Genomic DNA, 18,638 nt, shown 5'->3' with positions numbered 1-18,638 from the left:
CTCACCCGCAGGAGCCGTTGTACTCAAACTTCCCCTGGTTCAACTGCATGGCCAGATCTGAGAGGAGGAGGGAATATCACAATATCAGGCTCTCATACAAACAAATGCTCAAACAAGTCCATTTGCATCAGTGTCTTTTTGTTTTCCTGAAATCCCTCCTTTCCTTCCCTCTGCCTCCATCACAGAAGCTCCAGCTCATGTGTGACCCCCCCTCGAGGCTCACACATGCTCTGCTCCCAGCAGGCCATATGGTGCGAGCCCCCGTTTGCCTCTGGCCATGGGGCAGCAGCTGTTTCCCCAACAGGCGTCGCTCACTGTATAGGTGTGTGTGGGTCAGCAGCAGCGTATGAAAGCGTGTGCGTCCCGCTCTGGTTCATGCATACACAACCTGATGCTGCAGTTAACATGTGAACCATTCGCAAAGACCAGGAACTACGTTTTCAACGTCTCCACAGGTGTGTGTGTGTGTGTGTGTGTGTGTGTGTGTTTGCCGGCATGTGACAGATTTATTTTTATGTCACAAATACGGTGAATTCTTAATTTCCCTGATCTTGTTTATAGTGAACATTGTTTTTTAATAAAGCAAGCACTGTGGCCAGAAATGGTACTATGGTTTCTTCTTATTTGCTTTAAGACAATAATTCTTCACAGACTCAAACACTTTTATTCAAAGAAGAGGATTTTTTTTTTCTCTGCACAAACAAATATCTGAAAACCTTGAGCTAATCAAAGCCATCAGCATGGCTGGATATCATGAGCACAAAGTGAGAAAATGTGTTGGGGTTTTTTGGGGTGAAATTAACATTTCAAACCAAACTGGACCTTCATTAAGTCCAAATGTCCCCGTTATTCTTGGCGTGTGATTGGGAGGAGTGATTAGTAGCAGGAGATGCTGTCAGTGTGACGCATGAACATGCGAGGTCAGAGTTTACTTTCTTAGATCAGAAAGGTTCGTGCTCGTATACATGCGCTCGGCTCCTGATATGTGGAGTACTTGATATGGGCGTGTGCGGGGTCAAAGGTCCCGTGTTGTGTGCTGTGGTACCTGGGGTCTGGAAGTTGAGTGAGACCATCTGGCAGCCTGCGTTCCAGAAGATCTGAGGCATGTAATTACTGGAGTCCACCCGGCCCCCTTTGGGGTAGATACGGCTCATCTGACGCTTGTTGTAGCTGCACTGACGCTCAGGAATTTAGATTTTTTCTTTTTTTTTTTACACACAAGAGAGAAGCAACGCATGTGTGTGTATGAATTGAGCGTCTGTGTGCCAAACAGACTGCAGGACTATTTTTAGTGTGAACAGCTTGGGTCAAGCAGTCCCTTTGGACGGAGTGAGGGGGTCAAAGCTTGTGTGTGTGTGTGTGTGTGTGTGTGTGTGTGTGTGTGTGTGTGTGTGTGTGTGTGTGTGTGTGTGTGTGTGTCAGGCCAAGTCACACAGTCCAAAAGGCACACTGGTCCCTAGAGGCATCTTTTCTGAGCACTAAGTGTAAACACATGTGGCTTAAGAAAAACACATCGGATCTGACCCGTCATTCAGCCTCTACTTCGGCGACCTCGAGCTATTAAGTTCAAACTCTAAGTGTATTAGAACGCTGTTGATCAGATAAATGCAGCGCAGCTTTAACTTGAAGCCCAAAGGATACTTGACGAACTCTATGGCGTTGGTCTTCAGGTAGCCCAGGCCGACGGACTCGTTGAAAGACGACATGTTATGGTGGATGTTCCTTTCTGAAAGACGGAGAACACGCATGATGAAACTCTACAAAGATGTCGAACAGAAGCAGGACAAACGGTAAGAAACACACGAGGAGGAAGTCGGCGCTCACCCTCGGCCACATCGAAACTCTGGAACTTGATGGGCTGTGCGTAGTTGACCATGGCCGAGAGCCACGGGTGGATGTTGGTGGTGGCGCCGACGTAGGTGTACTGAGCTATCAGAGCTTCTTCAGAGTCCTCCGCCTCCTCCACGCCCTGCACACGTACAAGCATACGGCCATGACATAAGGGGTTTTTACTGAGAGATGAGAGAGTGGGAAACATGCAGTGGCAGTTAGTTGTGTGCTCGCCTTCTTGTTATTGTCTTGGTCCGATGCTTCGGAGATATCTGTGGCGTCTGTTGCTTCAGACATCTCGGTCACTTCATCATCAGGCACCTGGACGGACGGATAAAACACACAAACAACTCAACATACATCTCTGTACTTTGTTCTTAAATAATGGACTCATTTAAGGAAGGATGCTTTCTTATTTTAGTCCATTAAGCACTTTACAACAGAAGGCAGTATGTTACATTAATGCCAATAAGGCATTTTAAACCGAATGTACATCACTTTACATGATCTTCTGAATGAAGATTTTCTAGGTGAGAAAGTTTGTCCTTAGGATTCAAACCTTCATCTTGTATGTTTTTAATTTTGAAAACATACTGTATGAATTCTGCATTTACCAAACGTATTAGCTTTTCCCCCCAATATGGGACTTTATATGATTTTACTGAAGGGAGCAACCACTTAGACTGCTGATGAACATTTCTATATCCCACGTCTGCTAAGTCGTTATTGGTTTATGGGGATGTAAATAGTTAATCTGAGCCTCATTGGGACTCCAAACCTCACCTTCTTGATACTGTTGCTGCGTTCTTCCTCTTTGGTGGAGCCGACTGCGTTGCTCTGGGAAACGTTGTTGGCCTCTTTCTCAGCGGTGGCCTCTGACAGGGTGCTGGGGGCCTCTGAATTCAAGTCCTTGTCCTCGGACTCCTTTTCTACTACACCTTACATAAACAAACACACACACTGACATTAATATTTGGAGCACAAATATTCTCTTTTGCATGACTCGGTCTGTTTCTTAACCAGCTGTGACACGAAGCAATCTTCTAAACATTGTGATCGTCATGAAATCCACTAATTAAAAGCCATTAACATGAGTTTTCCCATGAAACGGGATTGTTTAGAAGATGGCTGATAAGATGTGGTGTACGTGTGCATGAGCATGAAAACGCCCTCTCCTTCATATAAACATCGTTAAGCTGACCGTTCTCCGTGTCCTCTTCGTTCTCCTCCCCCATGATGATGGCGGGGGTGTTGGTCTCTCCGGCCTCCATGTGTTTCTTAAAGGCCTCTAGCTGCTCTGTAGGACACACACACACACACACACACACACACACATTAAACCATTAAACCATTTAACAGCAGCGATGTAATACGTCAACACGGTGAGTTGTTCAACGTACTCTGTTCCACTTCGGGTTTCAAACGTTTGTTTTTGATGAGGATTTTACGTTTGAGGTCGCCGGGAGAAGGTAAGGGGCGTCCTGACTCAATCTGTCAAACACAACATAATCATTTAAATATTTATACATATAGAGGATTATCATCCCAATCAACTCTGAGAGACTTGAACAGGAGAGTATTTACCGGGTAGTTTTCCAGAGGCTGTTTGAGGAGGAACTCACCGAAGAGCTCCTCACAATACTTGGCCATCTTGTACTGCTGTGGTTTACTGGTGATACATACGCACACACAACCACAATGCATTGGGTCCAAGTACTGTATAAGAAATGTGTACACCTGTGGTTATTACTAGTTACCTGCAATGGTTTTCAAAGGACAAAATAACGGGTAAGTCTGAGGTCACAAAAGCCGTCTCCTTGATGGCTTGGATAACATCCTGTTGGAAGCAGGAAGAAAGTGTGTTATATGCAATACTATACTCTCAACACCAGGGGGCAGACATTCCTTATGCTATAACACCAAAACAGCCAGAAGTCCTGTATCACTGTGTGTGTCCTCACCTTGAACAGGATGTCTGTGCACATGGCCTTGCCATGAGTGATAATGGGCTCCTGGTCCTCGGATTTCCCGTCCCAGCAGTCCAGCTCCACACATCTGACCAGATCACACACAAACTGTAGAAGCACTGCAGGCAGCCACTCATGATGGACACGTGATATAATAAGCTGTCAGAGCTAAGCTTCTACCTGGATAAGACCGCGTTTGTGTGTGTGTGTGTTTGCATAAATGGGAAGTGTTTAACACACCTGCATCCAGACAGCAGGACCTGGCGGTACATCTCCACCGAGGACTTCCCTCCAAACTGGCGCCCCGTCAGGTACGTGTTGTGGGAGGAGCTGATGAAGTAGTGGGCCAGCGGCTGGTCCATCTCCTGGTACAACTCCAGCCGGTCTAAAAACACCGGAGCGTTTTCGTCTGACATCAGGTACCGGCAGAAACCGTCGCTGGACATGTGACCTGGGGGAGAAGGAGCGAGTGGGTGGAGGTTCGTAGGACTGAGGGTGAATCACAATGTTCCTTTATTACGCAAGATTAATCCATGGTGGTTAGAATGTGAGCCCAAATCATTTTGCATTTGTGAATTAAAATAAAGCTTAAAAGAAATTGTGGATATTTATCACTTTTCCACTTGATGGACTTAACAGTTAAACAACCCAGGAGGCGAACATGAATGGCTTTCATCAATTATTAAAGAAACTCGCATTAAATTTTGATTATTTGAACGGCTATACATGATAATTAAAATAACTCTTTCATTAGCAATCTAATTGTATTGGTCTGAAGTTGCAGCATGTCCAGGCTCCAGGCTGTAGATGATTGATGAGCAGATATCTGGAGTGAGGGTGCTTTAGTGTTGAAAGGAAGTTTAATAGCTTTTAGTAGTTAGACCATTTGATAATGCTTTGGCCTGGTGAGACGTGTGTTTATTAAGGCTTTGTTAATTATTCATGGTGTCGGGGAAAACGAGACGGAGTACGACTCCAATAACCCGATGCAACAAACTGCAGTTTCAACGGTTCACATGCAGATGGCAGCACAGCCTTAAATTCTGCCTCCCATCTGCCCTCCACGCCTCCCTACCTTTCTTCTTCAGCTCGTCGTCTCGCTCGTACTTGTCGATGATCTGCATGGCTCTCTTGGGGTCGTAGAAGGGGAACAGGATCTCGTTTAACCTCGGGTCACGCTGATGCTGGGGGGGGCAACACAAAACACATTCATCCACAGATGTATCGCCTACACATGTAGGGATTTACAAACAAACTGGATCTAAACGATCCACACACAGGACGAGTTGGGACAAGGTGCACATTTCCTTATTTTTATCAATATCCAGTGGATCAATACGGTATTATACGTGGTCTTAAATGGATTTGTGTTTAACAAACAAAATGTAATTAGTGTATTTTCAAAAGAAACCGTGAGCCACACTAACAGCTGCAGTGTTTTGCTTAAAGGAAGTTATACGTGCAGCAGAGGATCGAGGCTCTACTTTCACACAGCAACAACAACAACAACAGCATTATTATTATGCTCACAAAGCCACTTGGAAAATGGATCTAATCAAAGCTTGGGCTCCATTGGCGGGTTCTAGAGCGTGATGCAACAGGACCGGGCATGAAGCGGGGAACCAGGCAGGTGTTCGTACAAACAGGAGGAGGAGCACGGCCACAGGAAAACAGACACAGACGGCAGAGGAAGCAACAGGATGGAAACCTCTACCCCTCCCGTCGCCATGGCAACAACAATCAAGACACGAGGAGGCAAGCCGCCGGCAGGGAGAACCCGTCGGGATGAGGGGTGGGGAGTGCAGAGTAAGGGGAGCTGGTTGAAGTTGCCCTTGCAGGTTGACTGGAGGTTAAATACGTCGTCCAACTCATTAATGGACTTTTAATGAGGGCTGATGTCCAGTCGGGGCTGGAGGGCAACTTCTACACAGAGCAGGATGGGGGGGGGGGGTGGGGGGGCGCGAGCAAGCAAAACACAGAGAAGTTAATGAATGATAAAGAGCTTACTTCATTCAGAAAGCTGACTAACTGGTCTACGGTTAAATAATCAGTTTTGTTCCCATTGCTGCAAAGGAATTATTCAGGGGGGGAAAAAATACAAAACAAAATGTTATGCTTCTTTAAAAATAGGACATCCTCACAGTCATCCGTACAGTCGGTCAGTCAGAACTAGCAAGCAGTCTTTGTTTTTAAAAAAAGGGGAGATCATACGTAATGTTACACGTTTAGTCATAACATGTTAATCACCACTCATAATTAATGTTGAACTGTGGAAGCAGGTTAGACTGTCCAGACACAGTTAGTGCAGCAGGCGCAGAAACATTTGTCCTCATTACTTCCAACAGGATGGAGTCGCTCACACACTCGGGAACATTTCAACAGCATCATCGCTCTATTTAACAACACGGGGGCAAACAATGCAAGGGTGCTACTGGTAAGTTGTTCATTTGAAGGATTGTCCTTCAGTATTAATGTTGAGGTATAAAATCAGTCACAACTACAAAGAAGAGCAGGCTTTACATGAAAGGAGGACTCACATGTTCTTGAAGAGTTCCTCTATGTCGGTACGAGGGCAGATCTTCTGTGTGAGCGCGTAGAATATGTCAAAAGTGAAATCTGAAGGTTCGATCTCATCGTTCTGCAGGAGGGATTAGAAACAAGTTACCATGAAAGCCATAAACGGAATCTGTCCTGCCACACGTGATCCATCTGACCCAGCCAGCGTGGTCTGACCTTTCCACTGGGGAGGCCCAGATCCTTCAGAGCCTGAAAGATCCCCTTCTCCGTCTTTCCTGATGCAAATGTTCGAGTAATGCTGTAGAAGAGAGAGAGAAGAGGAAAGTTAAGTGAGACAAAACGGCCGCATTAGAGAAAGTAAAAGGTTGTTGTACTAAGGCTGCTTTATGGGTAATGGAGACGCCTTTCTCAAATAGATAATAAACATTTGGTGTCCTTTCTGTGAAACATGGCAAATACGAGCCGACGTGAAAGAACATTAAACTCGAAACAAACGCCTTTTTTTCAGGTTGGAAACCTCAATTTCTTCTGTTTTCTGGCAGATTACAGCTTGTAGCGCCACCTTCTAACCAAACTACACTGTAGCCAGTTGATGGAAACGCCTTATTCACATTTCTTTGTCTTAAACGTTTCAATATAATGGAAACACCTGGTTAACTCTTACCCTCTCACAGGAATCTTCCCATTGACATTGGTCAGGAAGCACATCCTCATCCAACTGAAACGAGAGAAGGAAACGAATCAAAAACACAGATGAGAAAAACTTAAAATGTGCAATAATGATAATGACATTCTGGGAGCGTGCTATTAAAAAGGCGCTCACTGTTTCTTGAGGCAGGTCATCGGACAGACGTTGTTGGCCTTGAAGTTGTGAATCACTGACCTCAAACCCTCGATCCACTTCTGCAAACAAAAACCAGCACCCGGGGTTCAGCACACAGAAAACTCACAGCAGACCAGAGCGGGGCATTGTGTTTAGAGTTAGAGTGTCTTTGGGGAAATAAACATCGGCAAATTAATTGCCTCTTAATTCACAAACACACACACACACACACGAGGATATACACAAACTGATAAACACAGTGAGCTGTTGCAGGGCTGCAGGCAGCGACGGCAGACAAATAGCTGGAAAAGGCCGTGTGACTACAGGAATACACCGCTGACTGCATCCAGCATGCTAATCTGAATATTCTCTCGACCCCTCTGACTTTCCCGTCTGTGCTTCAAACTCTCCGACTTTGTGCTCCGTCTGTCCTTCACGTCCACAGAAAACCATTATTGACATCATTATAAAAACATTAGGCAAGATAACAGGTGCAGCAGGGGGAGTCTGGTTGGGCATGTGGCGTCTGTGAAGCCCTGTGTGTGTGTGTGTGTGTGTGTGTGTGTGTGTGTGTGTGTGTGTGTGAGAGAGAGAGAGAGAGAGAGAGAGAGAGAGAGAGAGAGAGAGAGAGAGACGTGTGTCTGCTGATGTAAATAACTCTGTCATCTCCCGAGGTCTGCTACTTAGGGCCACCTGCATGCTGGGAAGTGGCGATGTCATGGTGTCATGTCATGGTGTGTGTGTGTGTGTGTGTGTGTGTGTGTGTTTGTGTTTGTGTGTGTGTGTGTGTATGTGTGTGTGTGTGTGTGTGTGTGTGTGTGGGAGGGAGGGAGACAGAAATGGCTGGAATAAATGTGTTGAAGATGAGGACATGTACCTGGATCTATGTTTGTGTTTCTGCGTTTGTTTGTTTGTTTCTGTGTGTGTGTGTGTGTGTGTGTGTGTGTGTTTGGTTCTGTGTGTGTGTGTGTGTGTGTTTCTGTGTTTGTGTGCGTGTGTGTGGTTCTGTGTGTGTGTGTGTGTGGTTCTGTGTGTGGTTCTGTGTGTGTGTGTGTGTGTGTGTGTGTGTGTGTGTTTGGTTCTGTGTGTGTGTGTGTGTGTGTGTGTGTGTGTGTGTGTGTGGTTCTGTGTGTGTGGTTCTGTGTGTGTGTGTGTGTGTGTGGTTCTGTGTGTGTGTGTGTGTGTGGTTCTGTGTGTGTGTGTGTGTGTGTGTGGTTCTGTCTGTGTGTGTGGTTCTGTGTGTGTGTGTGTGGTTCTGTGTGTGTGTGTGTGTGTGTGTGTGGTTCTGTCTGTGTGTGTGGTTCTGTGTGTGTGTGTGTGTGGTTCTGTGTGTGTGTGTGTGTGTGTGTTTGTGTGTTTGTGTGTGTGTGTGTGTGTGGTTCTGTGTGTGTGGTTCTGTGTTTGTGTGTGTGTGGTTCTGTGTGTGTGTGTGTGTGTGTGTGTGTTTCTGTGTGTGTGTGTGTGTGTGTGTGTGTTTGTGTGTGTGTGTGGTTCTGTGTGTGTGGTTCTGTGTGTGTGTGTGTGTGTGTGGCTCTGTGTGTGTGTGTGTGTGTGTGTGTGTGTGGTTCTGTGTGTGTGTGTGTGTGGTTCTGTGTTTGTGTGTGCGTGTGGTTCTGTGTGTGTGGTTCTGTGTGTGTGTGTGTGGTTCTGTGTGTGTGTGTGTGTGTGTGGCTCTGTGTGTGTGTGTGTGTGTGTGTGGCTCTGTGTGTGTGTGTGTGTGTGTGTGTGGTTCTGTGTGTGTGTGTGTGTGTGTGGCTCTGTGTGTGTGTGTGTGTGTGTGTGGCTCTGTGTGTGTGTGTGTGTGTGTGTGTGGCTCTGTGTGTGTGTGTGTGTGTGTGTGGCTCTGTGTGTGTGTGTGTGTGTGTGTGTGGTTCTGTGTGTGTGTGTGTTTTCGCCTCCTTGCTGAAGGCTGCTGCTCTAACATCGTCGGCAGGCCGGTGGCGGCCGGGAGCTCTCCAGAGTGCAAACATCATTTATAACACCCATCACCACAAGAACACACTCCCATGGGCGATGCAGAACGCTGCGGCGCCACAGAGCAGCTCCATTCCCACAACAACACATAGCACTTTGGTTTGAAAGTGACTGTGATTTTGAATTCTTTTGAATTCTTTTTTTATTTAAATACGTACATTTCCTTCAAGGCTGCCAGTTTGCTGCGACGTGTAATCATTCTAACAGTGGTTTGTTCTCAGATCTTCACAGACAAACAATCATGAATGAGATAACAGAAGAGACTGACGTGAAGTCACAACTATTTGTATGTTGTTTACTCTGGATCGGCCAGCCTGAGGCTCGCTTTAAGTGCCCGTAATGTTCAAACATTCATCTAACCTTTGCCACAAGGTGGAAAAGAAAAAATGACAAAAACAAACTAATAATGTATAAGTGTAGCTAAAGCCTGATAATGTTTATTCTTCTAACATTTCTGTCCAAAAACTATTAAAACATGTTTTCTTTATTATGATTTTATATGAACTAGTTTGTTTTGAGTCAATCCCACACACACCAGTCTGCTTACTACCAAACGTGTATTAATCTGGGGCTAAAAATAGTCCCCAACCAATGGGCACTGCCAAAACGGCAGTGCCCAGCTGTTTGAGGAAATGACTTCACCTTTTAAAAATTGTGACTCCTTTTTACATCTTTAACAGTAACAAAACGAGCTCGGAGCCGACTCATGTACCACAGACGGGTAAGGGCAGGTTGTGGTCTTTTTATAGTAATAGTTGTCAATAAGAAAAATAGATAAATGATGCTTATCTTCTCATTTGAAAAATTGCACACACCGATTCAATTCACTTAGTGCAAAGCACTTCCATTGTAGCACGAGCGACTGACATTTTTTTTATTTTCGCTTCATCTGAGAAGTGTCATTCTTCAAAGCCACATCGATTCCACTCCAGGAAATTGAAATTTAATCTGCGTATAACGTTGTGTTTTGCGGGGCCATACAGGATGTGTGTGATGTTCGGAGGTCTGCCAGCAGAGTTCAGCAATAATAATGTCTGCTGATTAAAAGAGAGGGGGGGGGTGTCATCTGTCTAAACCCAAACCCAAATAATGGAGGGATGAGTGAGAAAGCGGTGAAGAGAAGGCGTTTCTCTCCCAATAAGGAAGATTTTCTCAGAAGTAGGAAGACAAACGGAGAGAAAAGAGAGAGACAAAAAGGATAAAACAAATATATGGCAGAAGCAGGAGTTCAGGAGACAGAGATGGGATGACTCATTTTAAATTGTCTATTCATCAGAATGAACCAAGGCCAGATTGGCCTCGTGTAGGAGTTGGTTTATGAATCATTCCCATGGTGATTTGTTGTCTTTCTGAAATATCTGCTGTGTCAGGATCCTTTGAGCGTTTAGACTGTATGATGTAGAACATGTTGAAGGAATCCGGTACATACCCTGGCTGTGTCTGGGTTCTCCGCCACCATGAACATGAAGTTGAGGTTGACCAGGTCCGTGCCGCTGCAGATGCAGATGATGCAGCCGTCCAAGTCGGCCTCCGTCTTGCCAAGAGCCTCGAATGACGACAAGATCTTGGGATCCTGAGAGAAAAAAGGGAGAAAGCAAGAGAGTTTAGTGAAAATGCTGTCAGACTCGTAAAGACGGAAACAGAGAAAGATCGAGTCCAAGTTTTGAATAATCTCAGAAGACTCAGTAGAGACATTTAATTTGAATATCTCATTCTGGTGTTGTTGCAGTAAATAATCATTAATAAGAAAACCCGATGTGAAAGAAGGCAGTTGAATAGTTTAATGGTGAAAAACCTCCTACTGTCTGATCTGATGTGTGCAGACTTTTAAATCTCTATGTCAGCAAAAAGAAAAGGGATACAATGGACATCCATCACAGAGGAACAGATTACATTAGTAAATACAAAATAAGTTCTGGCAGCTGAAAACGTTCTAGTGAATCCAAACTGGGGAAAGGAACACTTCAGACGCCACTTTACTGGAGTAGGTTAGTAACATTATGTAACTCAGATAAACTGGAATGTGAAGAGGAATGACGAGAGGATGTGTTGCCGGATCTGTTGGCTAATAAATGTTCATTCATAGCCAAAAACACAAAACCATTGACGATAAGGACACAGATATCGTCTTTATGTAGTCATAAAATGTTTTTGGACAGTAGGTTTCTATTTACTGCAAATACTTTGACACTTTTCTTTTCAATGCTTTTCAACAAAAGCTACAAAAACAGACGTTTTCATACATAATGAAAGACAGGAAGCTGTCTGTAAGTGAGCGAGATAAGACGGATATGTTATTAATCCAGTCAACATTAATCTGAGAATACATTTACATGTGCTGGACGTGATGTACAAAAACAAAACAGACCTTTTATACCTAAACTACATCATTCATTTACTTCATTTAATCTTTCAATAACATGCTCTCATTACAAATACCAAACAGCAGCATTAAATACTATAAGAAATAAAACTGGCAAACATTATTTTAGATATTTATATGAATTTTTGAGGGCTTTTGAGCAAAAAATATGACAACAATCTATATGAAATATTGAAAAAGTGAATATCTCTAAGACATTGGTGACAGTGCAACACGACTCCCGTTCCTTCCGTGAGACACCAAAAACAAAGCCGACTCCTCCCTCTCATCTTTTCAGATTTCACTCTGCCACCACTGTGGAAGACTGTAATGTATTTTTTTTTTGCCGGTACGATTGAATTAACAGCAACAGGCAACGGGGCTGAGCCGTTTTAAAAGCCCGGCCAGCAATCATCCCATGCCATTCATCTCCTCTCGCTCATTGGATTATGTGAAACAGCTCCCGGGGGCTTGTGTAACCACGTTAGCCTCCGAGGAGAAGCCCCGGTGCTCTCGTCCTTCCCCAGACCGCCACTTGCAGACTTTGAACAAACGGGCGGAGCTGCAGTATCCGTATACGTGTACACAGACGTGTCAACACGTCACACACACAACCTGCTAATGCTTATGTACACGGCCCAGGTGTTTGACTTTTAGTGGCTCGACAGGTTCGCATGCTAATGAGAGGCGGGAGCCCGCATGGGGATTCCCACAGCCGCCTTCATAATTCATCCGGTCTGCATGGTGCAATACTGCAACATAATGTGTCAAGGTTGAGCTGCATGAATCAATATTTAATATACAGGGAAACCATACGGGTGTGTGTGTGTGTGTGTGTGTGTGTGGCTCTATATCAGCTACATAAATAACTGATTAGCTGCTCTGAACCAAGCAACTTGTTCTGTATTTTAGTATCGGCTTTATTTGTTTCCCAGATGTCTGGTCTCTGACCCCACAGTGTGAACTTCTTAACCCAGTCTTCCTCTGACATATTAGGGCCAGAAGCACCATTTTTCCGGAAAAGCACAAGAAAAAAAAACCTATCAGGTACAACCTGCAGCTAAACACAGCCCGGGTTGTATAAATCATCATGAGTTAAATATTTGAAGATCATGTTCTGCTCGTTGCCTCTGGTGAATCTGGCAGAGAGAAGCTCAGGAGAGAGAACTCCAGCCGAGAGTTCCAGATCAGACGGCGGATCGATTGAACACACCGCTGCAGCCGTGGCTAATTAAAGCGTGAGTAACGCGTCTACCCGGAGAGTCAGCGTGGGAGCAGGAGACCGAAGCGTTGGGTGGGCCGTGCAGAGAGAGCGGACGCTGTAAAGGAAAGGAAATTGTCTTTCCAGAGGTCTCACCTTGGGGACAGCACCGACGCGAATGCTGTTGATGAGGGAACACTCCAGAACCTGGCCTTCCTGCAGGAGGTGCACAGACAGAGGGAGAGGAAATAAGAGGGGAGAATGTGATAGGAGGTGAAGAGGGAGACGGGGAAGGAGAGATGGGTCGCAGTGCATTTTCTTTGTTTTCCTTTCTAATAGGTTTATTTTCCCAATACACAGCAGCAACACCACAACCCTCTGCATCTGACAGTTATTACCGTAGCTTATTAGGAGTAACAACCCCACATTTTTCCTCCTAATCAAGTTCCCAATATCTAATAACATAACATGTGTTCCTTTGTTTATTGCAATCAGATTAGGTGTTATAAAACATTATTCACAATCCCCAGCGAGACGTTCTCCAGCCTGTGCTGAAGATCAGCGCCTTGCAAAAGTATTCAGCACGTGTTTCATATATTTACTGGAGTTAAAATGCTGGTGAAGTGAAATTAACTCGCTTTTAAACAAAATGGAAACATTAAAAATGCCTGAAAAGTGGTTATACCTTCCCCTCACTCTTCCAGCAGATGAAAAAGCCAAACTCGTCCACCGTCATCTGACAGTTGGGCTCGAAGATGTAGGGGTCCTGCAGAGGGGGAACAAAAAGATATTTTATATAAGAGACGGGCCTTCATCAGTCACACGGCTTTATTTGACACGGGAAGACATTAAACAGTCAACCTGTTTAACACGCTTAGCTTACGCAACCAGACAAACAGATGTAGCCAATTCATTTTCTCTGCATGAACCCCACACAGACACATAGAAAGTATGCATTATACATATTATGTATGTATGTATGCTGCAGGATTGTCAAAGTGTGTGTTTTATCCCTCTCTAGTCACACATCCGAGGGTAAAATCCAGGAGGAAAAACAGAGTAGGGGTCACTAATGATAGCAGCAGAACTTCTGTCACACACACAACTTCTCCCAGCATGTTGCTTCCATGAGACGCGGCTGCAAACCGCTCTAAATTGGCTTTTATTTGGCTACATCTTGCCATCTAAAAGCCATCATGAAAACCAATTGAGGAATCGTATGTCCATTATAGGAAATGGTGAGACGGCAGTAAGTGCACTTAAAAGCTTGAGTCTCTTTCATCTGAATTGGGGCCGACAGCGGCTACAGTTGCACACAGTGATGCCAACTCTGTGGAAGTGATGGGCTCCGACTGTTTAAAGCATACAGCAGGCTACCGTTACGCCGTCTGATGGCTGGTTCTTGTCAAACTCAACATGTTTTAGGGAACACTCTTGTCCTTCCAAACATAAAAAAGGCTGACGGTCCAGTCATGTCATGCCACTCCGGCTCGGCAGAAAGACGTGTAGAATTCAGTGTTTTTCACAATGCAAAACATATTTTACATTCCTTGTTTCTCTATTTAAACATGTTTTTATTTGTATTTGACCTTGATTTTACAGTTAGTGTTGAAGCAAGGTTTCTATTCTCATATATTCTCTATAGTCATCTGTTTAACCTTTTTGCTCTATTCACTAGCTAAGCTTACTCCATGGATGGACTGGATCATTTTTTTAAACTTTTCACTCAAAATGACCAAACCTGTTTCTATCGTTTTTACATTTTGTGGAAAAAATAAATGATTAGAACGACCGACAGAATTGTTTGTTTTCTTGTCTCTCTTCCGTCATTGACTCTCTTCCAATGTGAATCTGTTCAGTCTCCATGGTAACCAAAACATCAGCCAGATCTAAAGACGTAAGTGATTGATTTCCAATCAGTGAGACAATCACACACACACACACACACACACACACACACACACACACACTGTCTGTAAGCATGACCGATGACCACTAAGCATCTCTTTAACCTCTGACCTCACCACCCTGACGCACCGAGAGCAGGGAAACTCGTCTAACATCTGATTCCGAGATTTCCCGAAAATTGAATTGGAGACACTAAATGATTGGAAATCTATAGCTCATCTTAACGTCTTGAAGCTAAATGGAAAAGGTCAAAACAAAACGTCAAGGCAAGGAAATACAAGCCAAAGACAGGAACTAGCACCACTGCTTTCTATTGAACGAGGGGAACAATATCACAAATGTGCTTTCAAATCCTCCATGTCAGATATTTTTTATCTTGGACAGCAACATGCAGCCGTGATGGATCCCTTATAAAGCTTTGAATTGCACTGAAAACCTTGTAGAATACATTAACAGCCCCATTACCTGCCTGCACCATCTGTCACTCAACGGGGTTTCAGTCAGTGGAGAAGGTTGTGGAAAAGATCCATGCTGTTAAGCATATTTCCGTGTGTGTGTGTGTGTGTGTGTGAGAGCCCCTATGACAGGGCCTGATAAAGAGCATGTCTATGACTGTGGGTGGACTTGGCGTCCATCTTTGCGATGGACGCAGATGTCCCCGGCAGGCTTTGTGTTGCGAGCCATCAGAGCAGCAACACACCGAGGACTTTCTTCAGAAGCACGCCGGCCCATTTTCACGGCTCACTGCGACATGGCGGTGGATGTGATGATGCACCCCTCGATGTGTGCAAAGATTGTGTGTACGTCTGTGTGACACACTTTACCTTTGCTCAGCAAATGTCCTCGCTAAGTGTCCTGATTACGTTAGTCAGAGGAAACGTGGGCAAAACCAAATTAAGATATAGATGAGGTCATACAAACACAAACACACACTTTTGTGTTTGACATTTGTTTATGTCTATTTATATTATATTGTATTGGAGAGGCAATAGATACGTTTGCGGTTGTAGTAATTTAATAATACTAGTTTTATAAATCAGCTTTTTTTAAATAGATTTTCAGTGATTTAATTTAGTTTGTATCTGTTGGTGTTCATTATGTTGTTTTTGTGTTTTGTCTTTGGTAAATCACTTTCCAAAGCTATATTTTTCCCACACTTTCTACCGTTTCTTTGGTACTACTCTTCCACTTACAACAATAAATCTACATACCAATGAAGGAAATGATTAATGGTCTTCACGTAAAGACAAAGCATTCATTCACTGGCTGTGATCACACACAGATAATCTCCTCTGTGCCGGTTGGGGAGACGTTGCAGACGAGGCGTCGCCACGCCGAAGCATCTTAATGATCAATGTAGCCTGCAGCTACAGCCAGAGCTCCGACTACAACAATGACGCATCAGGTTAGAAACAAGACGCCTCTGCTGCGTTACGTGTGTGAGTGTGCACGCTAACGACTGGCCAGGGAGCGATCGTTAATGGTGAAGGAGGCAGAAAGGACAGAGCAAATAACCTGTAACAAGGTTATTGACGGACTCGTACAGCTTGCATCGCAGGCTAAGCCTTTCATACGCTCATCAGGGACATTCAACTCAAAGCTTCATGACGTGCTCTAGTGTATCATGAATCTGGCGTAAACAGGTTAGGAGGCTGTTTATTTTGACATTAATTTATGTATTTATTACGCAAAGTATAAAACAGGAAATGCATCGTCTTTACCTCATCAAACCTGTCGAAGGAGGCGCCTTCCTGCATGAACTCAGGCAGGTGCTTCTGCCAGTTGAACTCGTAGGACTTCGTCATGGCTGCTCACAAACCTGAGACACGAACGGAGGAGAGAAAGACAGATACAGAAACAATTAGTGACAAGGGAAGCCCATAGAGGTTTCAAGGGGAAAAAACACAACATTTTCCCTCAATTCTCACAAAGAGATGCTGAATTCACTGATTATTGCTTTTGTAACTGGCTCTCCGGGGGCTCATTCAAAAATATCTTCTCATGAGCATTACTACATGTAATATTTTACCAAGAAACTAGATATCTCATATGCAAGATTTGGGGGTTATTTGGGGTAAAAAGCAGAATATGTTTTGAAGACAAATACTGAATCACAAGCAATAAAAAATGTCAGATCTGCTGTATTAATGTTCTCCAGAACAGGGAAGGCAGTAAATACATTCTGCAGTCACACATGGAAAAGGCAGAACTTCTGCTTCAGTCAAGCAAAGACCCCCAACAGAGCACCCTGATGTCTGTATCCACAACAATATAATTACCTCATGTATAGGGTAAAAAAAACCTTGCATGCAATTAGGAGATGCAGGAATAGAGATTAAAGTCGCACTTCAAGAAAAGGACGATGTGAAGTAACACATACAAAGAACTTCAGCATTTAAATAGAAAAATACATAACGTAATACACATTTACTCTGGGAAACGTGATTTTAAAGAATTCATGATCTATTAAATCTAGTCTAGCTGGATCCTCTTGAATGCTAGTTGCATCCAGAGTTTCTATATTTGTTATTGCATTTAAGCGTGAAGTAATACAACCGCAAAACAAACAATTCTAGGCCTATTTCAAAATGTTTAACTTGGCTTCGCTCATGACGAGCAACATTTTGTTCATGTTATGTGTAGTAAGCCATCGTCTGTGGAAGATCAGACGAGACGTTTATGTATAAATAGTGAGAAATAAGTACGTTGGATAACCCCGAGGTGGGACTGGACGGCACAGGTTGAGCATATCGGACAGTTTAAGAGTATCTGAGGGTGGAATTTTCCATTAAGTCTACTTTTATCTCACACTTGAGGCCTGAAACAGTCTGGATGTGCACTGTACTCCTCTTCAGACACAAAAAAACCCAAGTCAGGCTTGATTCATGTGACACACCTGCACGTGTAGCATCACACAAGAGCTCAGAGAGGGGGAGGGGGTCCTGACAGGAAGCTGTAATATTGTTGATGACAACACCCAAATATAGACTCTCCTGACGTCAGCCTCAAATGTGTCAGGCAAGCTGAGAGAAAGGGAGAACGTGACACACTATGTATAGTCTAAGAGCTCAGCCGTATTAAGTCATTATGGGAATACTCTGAGGTGTGATTTGATTTTGATTGGGAGGCGTTTGAGGGCTAAAACTCCATAATGAAAACCAATGCAATCAGCACATATTGTCTACAATCAGCTATAACATATAATCAAAACAATCACATCGTTCCCATCGGCACGGCTGTAATATCATAGCTAGAAATAGTCAGAAACGAGGTGTAATTTATTTTCATCACAGGTTGCATTGGAGGGAAAGAGTATGTGGAAGCACCCTGCATATAGTGCAGAGGGTAAAGTCACACATTTCAAGCTTTTTACTTCCAGGGATTTAAAAAAAAGAAAAGGGAAACTGGTGTTGATGGGTGAGAACAGAAAGAGAAAGAAATGTGGACAAATAAAATAAAAGCAGAGTGCTAAAACTAAGATATGATGCTGGTGAGAGACAGAAAGATGGAGGAGGAGAGTGACATCAGAAGCGTGGAGATGGGTGAGGCAAACAGCTGTGCGTGACAGAGGCCGGGGGACAGGGTGCTGAGTACAGCGGGGGATGTCTGCTTCTGATGTGGGAAACACAGATCAGAGACAGCATCAACAGAGGCTACAGACGACTACGAGCTGCGTGGGCATCAGTCAAGCCCGGCACGACAAAAGCAGATGAAGCAAGAAAAAAAAAGGGTATTGAGATATCTGTAGGCTGTCATTATGAGAATACGCAGCGATTCAGAAAAGGCTGCACAATTATACAGAAGCTAATAAGAGCTAATCTCATCCCCTCCCTCCACCCTCCCATGTGCAGGTTCATTAAAACAAAATTAAATTAGTCTTCTTGATACGGAGGGTGGAACATCCAGAAAATGACAAAATTATATTATTGCAACTTTTATGTGCTGAGCTCATTTTTTCAGTCCTGACAGAAAAAGTGTATTCTGCTATACGACCCAACCATTCCAGGTTTAAAGTTTCATTTTTCATTTTCTGATGTCAGAAGCACCTGTATGATC

The 18,638-nt window shown here is 44.0% G+C and overlaps 1 protein-coding gene across 3 annotated transcripts in view; it reads right to left on the bottom strand.

The window, feature by feature from the left end:
- plcb4b (phospholipase C, beta 4b) overlaps positions 1–18,638 on the bottom strand; it is a 53,123-nt gene that overhangs the window by 9,948 nt on the left and 24,537 nt on the right. For 2 of the 3 annotated variants that reach the window (XM_084030381.1, XM_084030383.1), the window contains exons 4-25: positions 16,304–16,401; positions 13,360–13,440; positions 12,831–12,890; positions 10,541–10,684; positions 7,138–7,217; positions 6,979–7,032; positions 6,531–6,612; positions 6,335–6,435; positions 5,805–5,862; positions 4,873–4,981; positions 4,038–4,248; positions 3,792–3,885; positions 3,588–3,667; positions 3,415–3,499; positions 3,231–3,321; positions 3,032–3,127; positions 2,614–2,768; positions 2,065–2,151; positions 1,825–1,969; positions 1,642–1,726; positions 1,046–1,170; positions 6–57 (exon numbers count right to left, since the gene is read on the bottom strand). In XM_084030381.1, coding sequence (XP_083886507.1) covers positions 6–57; positions 1,046–1,170; positions 1,642–1,726; positions 1,825–1,969; positions 2,065–2,151; positions 2,614–2,768; positions 3,032–3,127; positions 3,231–3,321; positions 3,415–3,499; positions 3,588–3,667; positions 3,792–3,885; positions 4,038–4,248; positions 4,873–4,981; positions 5,805–5,862; positions 6,335–6,435; positions 6,531–6,612; positions 6,979–7,032; positions 7,138–7,217; positions 10,541–10,684; positions 12,831–12,890; positions 13,360–13,440; positions 16,304–16,387 — 2,159 coding nt within the window. In that variant the 5' untranslated portion in view covers positions 16,388–16,401. The remainder of the gene's footprint in view (positions 1–5; positions 58–1,045; positions 1,171–1,641; positions 1,727–1,824; positions 1,970–2,064; positions 2,152–2,613; positions 2,769–3,031; positions 3,128–3,230; positions 3,322–3,414; positions 3,500–3,587; positions 3,668–3,791; positions 3,886–4,037; positions 4,249–4,872; positions 4,982–5,804; positions 5,863–6,334; positions 6,436–6,530; positions 6,613–6,978; positions 7,033–7,137; positions 7,218–10,540; positions 10,685–12,830; positions 12,891–13,359; positions 13,441–16,303; positions 16,402–18,638) is intronic. The other variant, XM_084030382.1, reaches the window with a different exon arrangement.

This window comes from Eutrigla gurnardus (genome assembly GCF_963514095.1).
Source record: "Eutrigla gurnardus genome assembly, chromosome: 16".
NCBI classification, from domain to species: Eukaryota; Metazoa; Chordata; class Actinopteri; order Perciformes; family Triglidae; genus Eutrigla; species Eutrigla gurnardus.
Note: the sequence above shows the minus strand (reverse complement) of the source record. Positions and strands in the feature narration are given on the sequence as shown.